Source organism: Apis dorsata, unplaced genomic scaffold, assembly GCF_000469605.1.
Source record: "Apis dorsata unplaced genomic scaffold, Apis dorsata 1.3 scaffold_383, whole genome shotgun sequence".
In the NCBI taxonomy this organism is placed as follows: domain Eukaryota; kingdom Metazoa; phylum Arthropoda; class Insecta; order Hymenoptera; family Apidae; genus Apis; species Apis dorsata.
In genome coordinates, this window is record NW_006263645.1 from 627,037 (window position 1) to 639,745 (window position 12,709).

General features: G+C 29.8%; 1 protein-coding gene across 10 annotated transcripts in view; it reads left to right on the forward strand.

Annotated features, from left to right (window-relative positions):
* The window catches only part of LOC102675378 (titin), a 166,665-nt gene that overhangs the window by 93,794 nt on the left and 60,162 nt on the right, over positions 1-12,709 (forward strand). For 9 of the 10 annotated variants that reach the window (XR_004150946.1, XR_004150947.1, XM_031512087.1 and 6 more), the window contains exons 1-2: positions 11,448-11,496; positions 11,883-12,169. Coding sequence is in view for 1 of the 10 variants with exons in the window: in XM_031512095.1 (XP_031367955.1) it covers positions 11,454-11,496; positions 11,883-12,168 (329 nt within the window). In the remaining 9 variants the exon portion in view is untranslated. Of the gene's footprint in view, positions 1-11,447; positions 11,497-11,882; positions 12,170-12,709 lie in introns of those variants that run through there. The other variant, XM_031512095.1, reaches the window with a different exon arrangement.

The following is a 12,709-nucleotide window of genomic DNA, read 5'->3' on the forward strand; positions in this document are numbered from 1 at the left end:
CGGCTTCTAATTTCGGCCAGACACACTTTTCACGGGGTACCATTTGCCGAGCGCTCGTTACCTCGAGAATCGTGCTCCTCGATGATGATGGCCGATGGCTAATTGGGGAAAATAGGGCGGCTATCGAAGATGAAATCGTCGAAATGCTGAATTTCGGGAATTGAAGGATTACGTAAAAAAGAAATGATTGTCAAAAGATTTTTTTTTAAATGTGATTGTAAAATTTAAAAGAAAAATTATTGAATGAAATTCAAAATCGCATAATTTTATTTATTATCGATGTATTATTACGTATGGATATTGGTGATTTATTTTATTGCATGAATCTGATTGAGAAATAAGGAGAATATGATGGAAATGAGGATATACTGTAATCGAATGGAAAAAATTAAAAAAGTAGTTGATGAAAAATGTTGAGAATTATCAGTGAATTTCTTGACTTAAGGATTGTAAATTATTGTTATGTTCATCTGATTTAAAACGTAACCTTTAATAGCTATTTTTCAAAGTAATAAGTATTCTGATAATGACACTGGTGATAATGGCCCTTGATTTCTTGTTTGTCGTCAATTCCCTTATGTTTTAAGAATGTGTGGAGCAAACTCGAGGCAAGGAACTAAATATATCGATGATGATTCTTTCGAGAAATGTTTCAACGAATGGAAGAATTATACTTAGGTCAAAAACTGAAAAGCACGTCGTTTAAATTTCGTATTTGAATTTCTTAGGCTGATTTTTTTCGATTTATTGTCATAAATGATATAATTTGTTACAATGTTTTTGTGTTTAATGAAGTAAATAGGAGTATATAAATTGTTAAAAATTGGAAAATGTGAATATTTCTACAAACAAATTTCTTGGTTCTTCATAGAACACCAACGGTGCTTGTAAATTACTAATCTTATCGTTGCTCCACTTATTCTTATTCATTTCTATGGTTGTAATCACTAAACTTCAAGTTTACACTTGTACGTCCATTCACACCATTAGACTTCGTATTTCGAGACAAAGTTCAAAGAACTTCTACTGCACTTGGAAGTTGTAAAACACTTGAAAGGATATTTCAACTTCGCGTAAATAACAAGTTCATGCAAAATTTGAAAACTAAATAATAATTAGATCATCAAACAAAATAATTTTAGAAGAAATTCAATTTAATAAAATTTTTCAAAAACAAAAGTTATAAGAAAATGACAGACATTTAATAATCTCACAGAAAATTTTCGATTCATTTTTATAAATATACCTTGAAATTAATAATCACAAACATATATAATAATCTATAAAGACTTCTCTAATATTTTATTTTCAAAAATTACATTAAAACATTTCCATCGAGGAGTTTTAAGATGTTCAATAAATGTCAACAATAGACGATGCTTTGGATAATAATTTAATATTCCAATAACGCTATCTTTATTAACATATTACTTTATTTTTTGAGATTAAAGTGAATTATAGATATTTAAAATACAGAGGTTTCGTTACAACATATTTTTCTGTTTCTCTTAAAGTAAGTACTTACATATGTTTCCTTTCGGGACAAAAATATTCGACCAATCCTAATACCTTCAATATTCTCACTTTGCATCCTCTGCAATTCTAAATACAAACCGTGACGCATGTTGTTAGAAACGCGAGTTGACAGGTCTGCAACAAAACGTCAACGAGAATTCAACGCAAAGCGTATACACAAACTATCCATGCACGTGAAATCTTCTTAAAACATTTCGAATATAGCCACCCTGTAGTGTTTAATTCGTATTGCCAGATGCAGGATCGTTATTCCAAGTGACGAAAATTAATGATGGGGCCATTAAAACCTCTTTCACATAGAAATACTCATACTTGCGCAATCACTATCAATCGTATATACAAATTAAAAGAAATTTTTCTTCAAATATCATATTGAGCTTATTTTGTATTATCATTATTAAATTATGAATGTTTATGCGTTAATGGAAAATTTAAATGATATCTAAAATATCTAAAAACACATAAAATATCAAAAGCAAAATTATGATATAGAATTTATTTATTTCAATTTTATTTTTACATGCATGCATGTTCACAAAAAATTAATTTGCACAAATATTCTCAGTCAAAATTCAAGTCATCTTGATATTATGATTATAAACATTCATTAATCAAAAATTCAGAGTTTCAATGAATTTTTCGAATTTTTAATTCAATTCAATTCATTCATTTTAACAAAAAATAATTATCTAATTAGCTAAATTTTCTAGTAACATGATTAATTTCATGAATCATTGTATATAAGACGATTCTCTATCGCGTTAAGCGAATTCCGCGGAAGACAAGATTGGAGGCGTTCCAATATGGGGATGAAAATACTCTTTTCATTGCTGCCCTGTTTACGTTCGTTGCGCGATTCCATGCAAAAAAAATCGAGTTACCAGAAATACGAGGAAAAAAGAAACGTAGGAGAAATGATCGTGTCCTCTGTGTGTCGAATAAAGGGACAAAAGAAAGATGAGGAGGGATGGTTGAACTTGTGTACGTGTCGTTCTTAGTGAATCATTTGGCCGAAATAGGGCTGGTCTCATACGCAATATTTTCGTCGCTTTAATCACCAGCAATGGAGCCACTGATCTCCACTTTTTTCAGTTCTTCGTCCATGATTTTGGGTCTTGTGACAATTGATAGGAAAATAGATTCGTTGCCTTCTGAATTGAAGAATCGTGTTTTGATCGATAGTTACCTTGACAGAATTTTGTTAAAGATATTTTGTGCACATTTAATGAGAAAATTTATAATTATTTATAGAAAGAAACCTGTTATTTGTATTTTTTATCGTGGATTTTTGAAAATATATGTTTTCAATTTGACATTTGATATGATGAAATATTTATACAATTATTATTACATTATATATAATTTATATATTATATTATTGTTGCAACAAATATTTGAAAGATATTTTTATTAGAGATAGTTTGGTTGGATTAGAAAAGATAGAAATGGAAATTGGTTGTTTTGTAAATTTTTCTCTCTCTTGAGGATTTTGAAAATATTGTGAGATATTATATGAATATCAGAAATTTGATAAAAGTGGTTAGGTTAGGTGGAGTATAAAAAGACAGGAAATTTAAGAGATCATAATGAAATGGCCAATAAAAACTGACATAAATTTATTCTCTCAAGGTCTTATGAATACAGACTGCTTCAAAATAAGTGTCTTTCAATCTCTTTTCCTAAGATATTTATAATAAAGATTTCTTTTATATAAAATTATCTTTTTACAATCTGTTCCATCAAATTATTTTATTAAAAATATTTTATGAACAATAATCCTTGAATTGATCTTGAATTAATGTAGAATACAGTAAAATGAAACTATATATAACATTTAAATGTAAAATTAAATTTTGTACATATCGTACATTTGCTGAAATTCCAATTCCTTAAATTATTAATATAGAAGAATAATTATTTTTTTCTTTCTATCTTCGACATAATTTTATGCAATTTAAAATTTCAAACTCACATCATTCATCAAGTGAAAAGAATAAATAAATAAATACATAAATAAACGAATAAAGGAAAATAGCAATTGTTATTAGAACAAATGCGTCGCTTGACACTTATTTTGAAGCGATCCGTACATCTAGTGTATACATTCGTCAAGTTTTATCTCTCTAAATTGTACAACATTTTATGTAACGTTCTTGTGTAAATTTTTTTTTCGCTTCCATCGATAGCGAACGTGAGAAACCGCCTCGGCCAAGAGGGAATATCGAGTGACACGCACACGGTGCGGTTGATGTAAGAATTTTCAAGTGGTTGCGCATTTCTTCCGCCGGTCACGCGGGTGGAACAACCGTGAAGAAAGTAACGTAATTTTCCACGAGTCACGGTTATAGCATACGACTGTGAATTTAAACGCGATTTAAGGCGTTCAGCCACAATGCCCGTGCCAACTGCGCGCTTTCGTTTAATAAGAGATCATAGTAGCTATCGACAGCATCATCCGTGTTGCGTATATAAACGTTGTTGGCCTCGTTATAACGTGTTTTAAAAACGTTTTAATTCGCGTTTATATGCTATATAAAAAACAGGAGAGATGGATACGCGTTGTTTGATCGTGTTTGATCGCTGTTTGATGATTTCATGACGAATTTTTAATTAGAAAAATATTTATCTTTTATTGGAGAACAAAAATTCTTTGAATTCTAATTATTTATGTAATTTCAATTCACATCGTGTGGATTAAATTTTCGTGGATTAAAGATTATTTTTTTTAACATAGATCGAAGGGTAGAAGAAAATAATTTAATTTTTAAATAATGAAATATTAAGAAGTAAGTGAGAATAGACATTTTTTTATATCTAAGTGTATTAATTTATTCTCAAGCCAATGGAAATAGCCAGAATACTGCGTATTAAAATCGTTTGCTTGTTTGTCGAGTAAGTATAGTAATTTATCATTATTTGAATACTTCGAAGAAGTTAAAATCAGAATATAAAGCGTTAATTCGTATTTTGTCATTGTTTCAAGATGATTGATGATCTAATGGTTACGATATATATAGAAGATAAAAGATAATTTCCTCTACAAATTTACCAACTAAGTGTTCTTCATAAAATTCGCAAAACTCCTTCGATAAATATTTTCAACATCAAAATGAACGAATGTACAAATGTTTGTGCAAACTTGAACAACATATAAAGTTTCCAAACTCTGACTAGATCTTAACCAAACAAACAAATCGGATGTGCATTCTCAATAAAATTACCATTCAAGATAAATACGGATCCACTACGTATCAATTCTTTCTTCTGTCCAAATATAAAAGAAAAAAAATATGCAATCCAAATGTCACAACAACGACATACGTATTCACCAGCAGCTTTCTCTTATCGATAATATTCGCGTATATTTGAACATTCCTCAAGATTCTTACATATTCTTGCCAATTTGATTCATCCTCTTGCGACCCAACGAGTCGTGTTTGGAATTGTCATCGTTCGAATAAACCAAACTAATTAATTATAATAAATTTCCGACCAATTTTTCAAACAATAATTGCATCCTCAAAACACTTATAATTTTAAACGTTTGAGCATCAACTATGATTGGTACACGATATTTTTGGAAAGTCGAGAAATCTATCTTTTCATCAACCTTGCATACGTTTCAAATTTACTTGGTTTATGATAAAATTTGGATGGTTAAAATATGATTGAATAGCTAACTTAAGAGTTGATATATCTGCAATTTTATATTTGTCTTGAGAATTTGAAGCGTTTTGCGTTGTTTTAATCATTCGATGAATTCTTTCTGGAAATTTTTTGTATAAAGGATCAAATTTCGAAATGAAAGAAGAATGAACTATAGTTATGACATATTAAAAAATATATAATATATACGATATAAGAATTCAAATTAGGAATTTTTTATATTGGAAAACGAAAGAAATTTTCGTATTATTTCGAAATCAAATGAATTTTTAATAAAAATTCTTTTCAATAATTTAAGAATCTAATTTCTAAGTAAAAACAAATTAGATCACGATTTACATATTTATTAATACATTGTCATAAATAGCACTTAAATAAGTCTTTCAATCATCTTATATAAACTGCAACACATTTTTGGATCATTTTTTTTAATTTTTTTAAATTCTACAATATTTCCTAAAATTTTACATCTTTAAAATCAACAAATTAATTTCCATTCGCAAATTGGTTGCAATAAATCTAAAATAAATTCTAAATGATGTGTTAATAACATTTCAGCAATATTGCCAAAGATCTTTTAATAATATTGTTAAATACCTGCGAAGAAAATTGAAATATGTTGAAAATAACATTATTGATTATATGTAGATCCCTTAAGAAGCACAGTAATTTTCAACAAACAATCATTTTTATGATACACTTAAATAATTTAATTTTGGACAATAACAACGCGAGAAAAATAAATTCTTGAAACAAATATTTTTATTTTCGTTGAATGATTTTCATATTTCTTTTTTTTAAATAATAGCTACATGAATAAATAATAATATCAAATATCAAACCAAATATAATTTAAAACCAATATATATATAAATATTATATTACATTTTCAAAAAGAGCATTAGAAAATAAACAAATTTCGAAGTATCAGAGAAATAACATCCAAAACGTATAAAAGAATCAATAATTAATGATCAGTGTTTAAGAGAGCAAGTTTTTAATATACCATTTATATTTCAATTAAAAAGATATAAATATTTCATTTACACTTAATCATGAATAACATAATATCTTCTCGCAAAAATATCTCAAATAATTTCAAATTCTTCTCGAGAATTCGTTAAATTGCATCGTCCCAAAGCAATGTCAACGGACGAATAATCTCCCCTTTATTGTTCCTTCAATCCGTTCGACATTGACTCTCTCTGTGTCTGCCAACAAAGCGTATCTGTCTCGCGCAGTCGAATTAGAGGAGTGCCAGAGGCATCCACAATATCACGTCTAAAAAAAAAAAGAAAAAGAAAAATACTGGTCGCGTGTGGGATGCGCGAAATCGCACGCGAAAAACGATCCTAGACGACTTTGACAAATTCGTGATCACTCAGAATCGTGGCTAACTCGTATTTCTCAAAATGCTAAATCATCGTTATTAATAAAGCGACACCTTGAGTCGAGTTGCACGAACTTAAAATCTGCGAACGTTCCAACGACGAAGTTTCGATCGTTAATCTTCGATAGTTAACGATCCATTAACGAATCGATGAAACGCTACTTGTATAATAAATATGCTCGGTTGATTGGTTACGTTTATTTATATCGAGGACGTGAAGTTAATTAAAATTTTCGTTCTCGTCTATATAAATTCTTCTTTCAGGTTTCTTTACAAGTTTTTTTTTTTTTATAAAAATATGAATTTGCATGAAAATTTTTAAGCTTGATAATCGATAGTGGATTGCAGGATGTTTTGGTTGAAGCAAGTAATAATTGTATCTGCTCAGTATTTAGACCATACAGATAATGTTAAATATGTAATAACATGGTAATAAAAGATTAAATGTAAAGAGCATTAAGTATAATCGATCCATAAATCTTTTAGTCTACTTAGTCTAAAGATCATACTTAAGTAATTATCTAAGAATAACTACTTAATAACACAAAATGCACAATGTACATAGATACAATTTAATTCCAAAATCTGTCACTTATTTTCTCGAAATTGAAATATTTATAATATTTCTTGTATACAATCATTTTATATTTATTATAATTTTCTTTCTTACAAGCAAGTTTAAATTGAAAAATAATCAAGAGAAGCACACTTTATCTTTCAAACATCTCACATAATTTTTCAACCAAACAAACATCGCCTATTATAAAATGTTATTGCATAAGATTTTTCAATTATACCGTAAATCACAAAAATATGACGCGACTGATACTACTATTAACCGAATTAATAAACCCTAAAAAAGAAATCTCTTTCTCCCCATCCATTTCTCAACACCAGTCTAATTATCACAACCGTACTCAAACCTCAAAACCGGCCAATCTTCTTACATCACTCAAAACACCCCACCCCCACTCGAAATCAGCTGATCGTGCCGGAAGCACGTCAGCCGACCTCGTAAACAATAACCTGACCCAACCATCGATCAGTCAACCCACTACCAGAAGGAAAATGGTTCCACGCCATCAACGTGCATGAACGAAAAATCATCAAAATTAACTCTCCTTACACCCACGAAAAAAATATCCATCCATATAATATTCTAACCTAACTTAACCTGTTCCCACTTTGTTATTTGCAATAAACGATTTATAAATATTTTCCAAGACAAGATCGGAGAAAGATTCGCGAGGGGTAGGGTGAAAGGAGGAGGGATGTAATACAGCGTTTGGAGCTGTTTTATTTTGGTCAGTGACTGGCTTTGCGTAACGTCTCCGCCTATTGGTCGAGGTGCATGTAGTAGACGCGTCGCGGCGCTGGGCGCCGCGCAAAGATAGTTGCTCCTAAAATGGCCCACGGTAATGCGATCCCCATCTCGATGCAAAAATAGGATCCCGCGGTTATCCGACCACGTTACGTCCTTCTCTTTCTCTCTCTCTCTCTCTTTTTCTTTCTCTTTATTGTCCTTCTCTCTCTGCCGCCTCTGTTCCCTAGGTAGCGTTCCTCTTTGTCTGCCCCCCGCCCCCATTTTGTTTGTTCCAAGCGAGAATGGTACCGATCTCCTTTTCTCTTGGCCATCGTCTATACATCGTCCTTTTCTTGTTGTTGTTGCACCATGTATGCGTACATTCCTGTTAAAAAATAAATTTTGGAATTACTTAGTTGTTGGTCGAGGCTTTGTTACGAATTTGAATATTTGAAGTATTTGGGAATTGATTTCTTTTTTTTTTAATATTGATATTGAAGTTGAATCTTATTTGAAGAAATATTATTTTACGAAGAAATAGAATTGTGTTAGTTTAATAAAGTGATTTAAAATTATTTAGGTTAATCTGTGTGTATGATACTCTTTAAACTTCTGGTTTAAATTTGGAAAGTATTTGATGTTCGTCGAAAAATGCGAAGAAAAAAATTTTATCTCTTTGTATTAGTATTTCTTTAATGTTTGTTTCCAATTTGAAAAATATATCTGTGAAAATATTATATTTTTGCGATAGTATTTTTTAATTCAACGAGTTAGTGAAATCTAATATGATATTCCTTGATTAGTATTGTTGAATATTTAAATGAATCTGAAAATGAAAAAGTTTAAATTAGATTAAATAAATGTATCTAATATATTTTATTGATATTATGAAATACTTTAACGAATGTGAAAATATTTCTTAATTAAAATAAAAAAATAAAAAAATCTTCTTTCTAAAAAAAGACACAGATAATTTTATTTTTTTTATCTGAATTGTAATTTAATTTAGCAAATTTATACTTTTACAAATTAATCACAAATTATTCATTTCATAAAATACGAAATATGAATTAAAACTACCCCTAAAATTGACCATTCTGAATTAAAATTACTCAAAAATCAATTCGAATCTAATTTAGATCGTTCTAATTCAACGATTGACCTGAGGATTAAAAATAGATATTATTATTACGATAAAAAATAAAGTTCCTGAAAACTTAAAAAAATAAATGTTCCAAAGACTTTTTGACCGAGAATGTATTTCGCATACGTGACCTCATAGTAGTTCTTCCTGGCAAGGTTATGAATGGCTCGTTGTCACGAGCTGAACAGAGCTGTTGATGGATTTAAGGATAGATTCCTTCGCTCGGTTTCGGTATGATCGATTTGCATATTCTGGGTGGCGTGAGTAATCGAGTTGCGTTTTTTACTGGTTCACAAAGTTCAACAGTTCTTATTGGTATCTTAACACGAACCCTTAATGGAGGTTGATTGATTGTTGGATGACTAACATGTGTCTTGGAATGGTATCGGGTGTAAAAAGTAAAAAATTTAATGTATGGGAGGCGTATCATCTCAATATGGTTCAAAAAAAAAAAAAATGGAAGATTTTTAGGAAAGATCAATATTTTGAAAAATTTCTTTATTAATTAGCTGCTACGTTGCATATACATATATTTTAATTGAAATAAATTTAAAAGAAAAATTAAAAAGGAGAACTCTTGAAAGATAATTAAATTTTTAACTTATCTTTAATTTTTATTCAACAGTTGTATCTTCCTTTTATTTTTTCATTCAATAAATAAAACTTTCCTTCAAATTGATAAATATCTGATAAAACAAGAATAACAATTTTTCCTTTGAAAATTATTTTACTATCACATTAACCTTTTTATCGTATCATTATATATTTTATAACTCTTCGAAATTATTCTACAAATTATCCTTATCTCCTTATTCTTACTTTCATTATTAATCATTATTTTCTTGCCATCATTACAATTATCTTTATAACACTCTTAATTCTCCTTTATATCTTTATAACACTCTTATTTCTCCTTTTTCTCGTTTCCCTTTCCTCGAAATTTATCCCGCGAGGCTTAAATTTCTGAACGATCGCGTCACCGCCTCCAGAATCCTCTCCAGACCGCTTTGAAACCATTGATAACGCGAGAAGCCGCGAGATTATTGTCGGAAGTTTATTTTCGAAAGTCTCGCCTCTCTCCACCCTCTGTCAATTAATTTCCTGTAGCTGGCGCCCGTTAATCGTCGAGTATATTGGCCGCGCAATCTCGATCGAGAGGGTCCTTTGGCCTCTTCGTCGACGAACGAAACGGCGAAAAGAAAACACGGCCTAGAAGAAGATCGATCCTTTATTTTTCCACGGGTGGTGAGGCGGCGCAGATGTTGGCGCGGATGATTCAGTCGGCGAGAGTTTCGGTAAAAGACGAAATTACTTAATCCAGAAATCCGTGCGAATAAACGTTGCGGTAATAAAGATCGATTATATACGAGTTCTTGCGTTGTAAGCAAAGGATTTAATGATTGATAAAACGTGATGTTTGGATTTGATGGATGTAAACTTCTTTTTTAGGGAGAAAGGAGATTTCAATATTTTTTTCTTTCATGTTACGTAGGATAAATAATCTTTTTGTAATTTTATTTCTTTAAAGAAGAACACTTTTCTTTAGATTTGTGTGATAAAGAATCAGAATTATGTAATATATTTTTGTATATATTTCTATTTATATTGACAGTTTCAGTTTCATGTACGTAGGATAATAATCATTTTGTAATTTTATTTCTTTAAAGAAAAACACTTTTCTTTTCTTTATTTGTAATATATTTTTGTATATATTTCTATTTATATTGACAGTTTCTACATCGAAGAAACTTCATTCTTTCTCTCTGTGGATTCTTCAATTTTATATAATCTTATAATATTCAAAAACTTATTAGATTTGGATCTTTTGAAAAACAAGTTTTTTTTTTAAAAAGTATTCTAAATTAATAAAATGATTCACTTGGATAAAATTAATCGTGCAATATAATAGCAAAAACATTAATTTAAATATATGGATCACAAGTATTTGCTTAATTAGCAAATAGACTTAATTGCGTCGGGTTCCAGCGTGGATGAATCTAATAAAAAAGTTGCACGTCGACATGGGGCGTGACGACGACAGAAGAAAACGGCGTCAACGGTTCGTTTCCTCGATTCGTTCTGGCCCAGTTAGGGAGAACGAGAGGAAATATACAGGAGTAGGAAGCATCCCATAAACGAGAAACGAAATAAAAGCGACGAATTTTGAATGAATAGAATCTCGTATTTTTTTATTTTTCTCGAATGATCGAAGATCATAAATTAAATTATTTTATCATTATTAGCGAAAAAGAGAAATGAAAATATTTTTCATCACGTGAAAGGGGAAATAAAATTTAAAAATATATCAGATCGATGATCGTGCGATGAAAGTCTGACTGTCATCGGGTTTATTTTTATTCCTGAATTGAGATGTGCGAAAGGGATTAATGACTCGTTTGTTTTCTTATTTGCAGTTCAAGGGGAGATTGTGATGCAGACGACGCCCACCGTACCAACGTGAGTACTTTAACGATTCCCTATAGTATATATTTCTTGCCTTTCTTCTAAATAGATCACAAAAGGGAAGAAGTAATTCAAACTGTATTTTCTAGAATTTTAAAAGATAATTTGATACATTAATTTATCGTGAGAATTATTATCTAATCGAAAAATTTAATATAATTTAATGTTCTCACTTTTATCTCGCATATAATAAATTCTGAAAAATTAAATTTTAATTTTACTCGTACGTATCATTTATATCGAATCAAAGATTTAGAATTCAAAAAAAAAAAAATTAATTAATCAAGAGAAATTAAAATTTTCAGAATATTAACTCTCTTCTTATGGAGATTTAATACATTCGTAGAATGTTAAATTTGAATTCCTTTTTTTGGCCACAGATTTACAGGCAGACCCGGCGATCCATCGCCGCCGGTCTTCGAACAAATATTCAAAAACGCCAGATTCGCGCAGGGTGGAAACGCAATTTTCGAAGGTCGCGTGAGAGGAAATCCAAAACCTATCGTCTGTTGGACTCACAAGGGTGCACCGTTGTTGGAGTCATGGAAGATTCACATGTCTTACGACGAGAAGACCGGGGCGGTCACGCTTCAAATCAACCAGATTGGCCCTGGAGACGAGGGTGAATACACGTGCAGTGCCAAGAATCAATACGGTAAGCAATTTTTCAAATATCTGGTAATAATATTAATTTTTATTTAACGTAAATAATTACCTATTAATTAAGTGTATTTAATCTTAAAATGACATCTTCGATATGTTATAGATTTGCATGATATAAAATTTTGCAAGTGTATTTAAATTAAAAATTCCATTGCATTCTACGAAACTAATATTAGTAATTATGAATATTTGTTATTTTATTCTTGAAATCTAGAGATTGAATTTTCTTATATGATTCCTATCTTGTAAAATGATGGTGACTCGTAAAGTCAAATTTAAAATTTTCATTGAAAATTTTCCATAGAAAAATAAAAATAAAAATCGAAACTTACCAATTATTATATATCTTCTATAAATATTCCTTATTCTTTTTCTTTTCAGTCTTTAATTTTGTTTTCTATCTTTTAAGATTTTTATCTTTTTAGATTTTTCTATCTATTAAGATTAAGAATATAGAAGATTATAGAATATTTTAATTTGTCACTTTACTATCTCATAAAATTAAAAAAAAAAAAAAAAAAAGAACACAATGATTTCTGTTGAC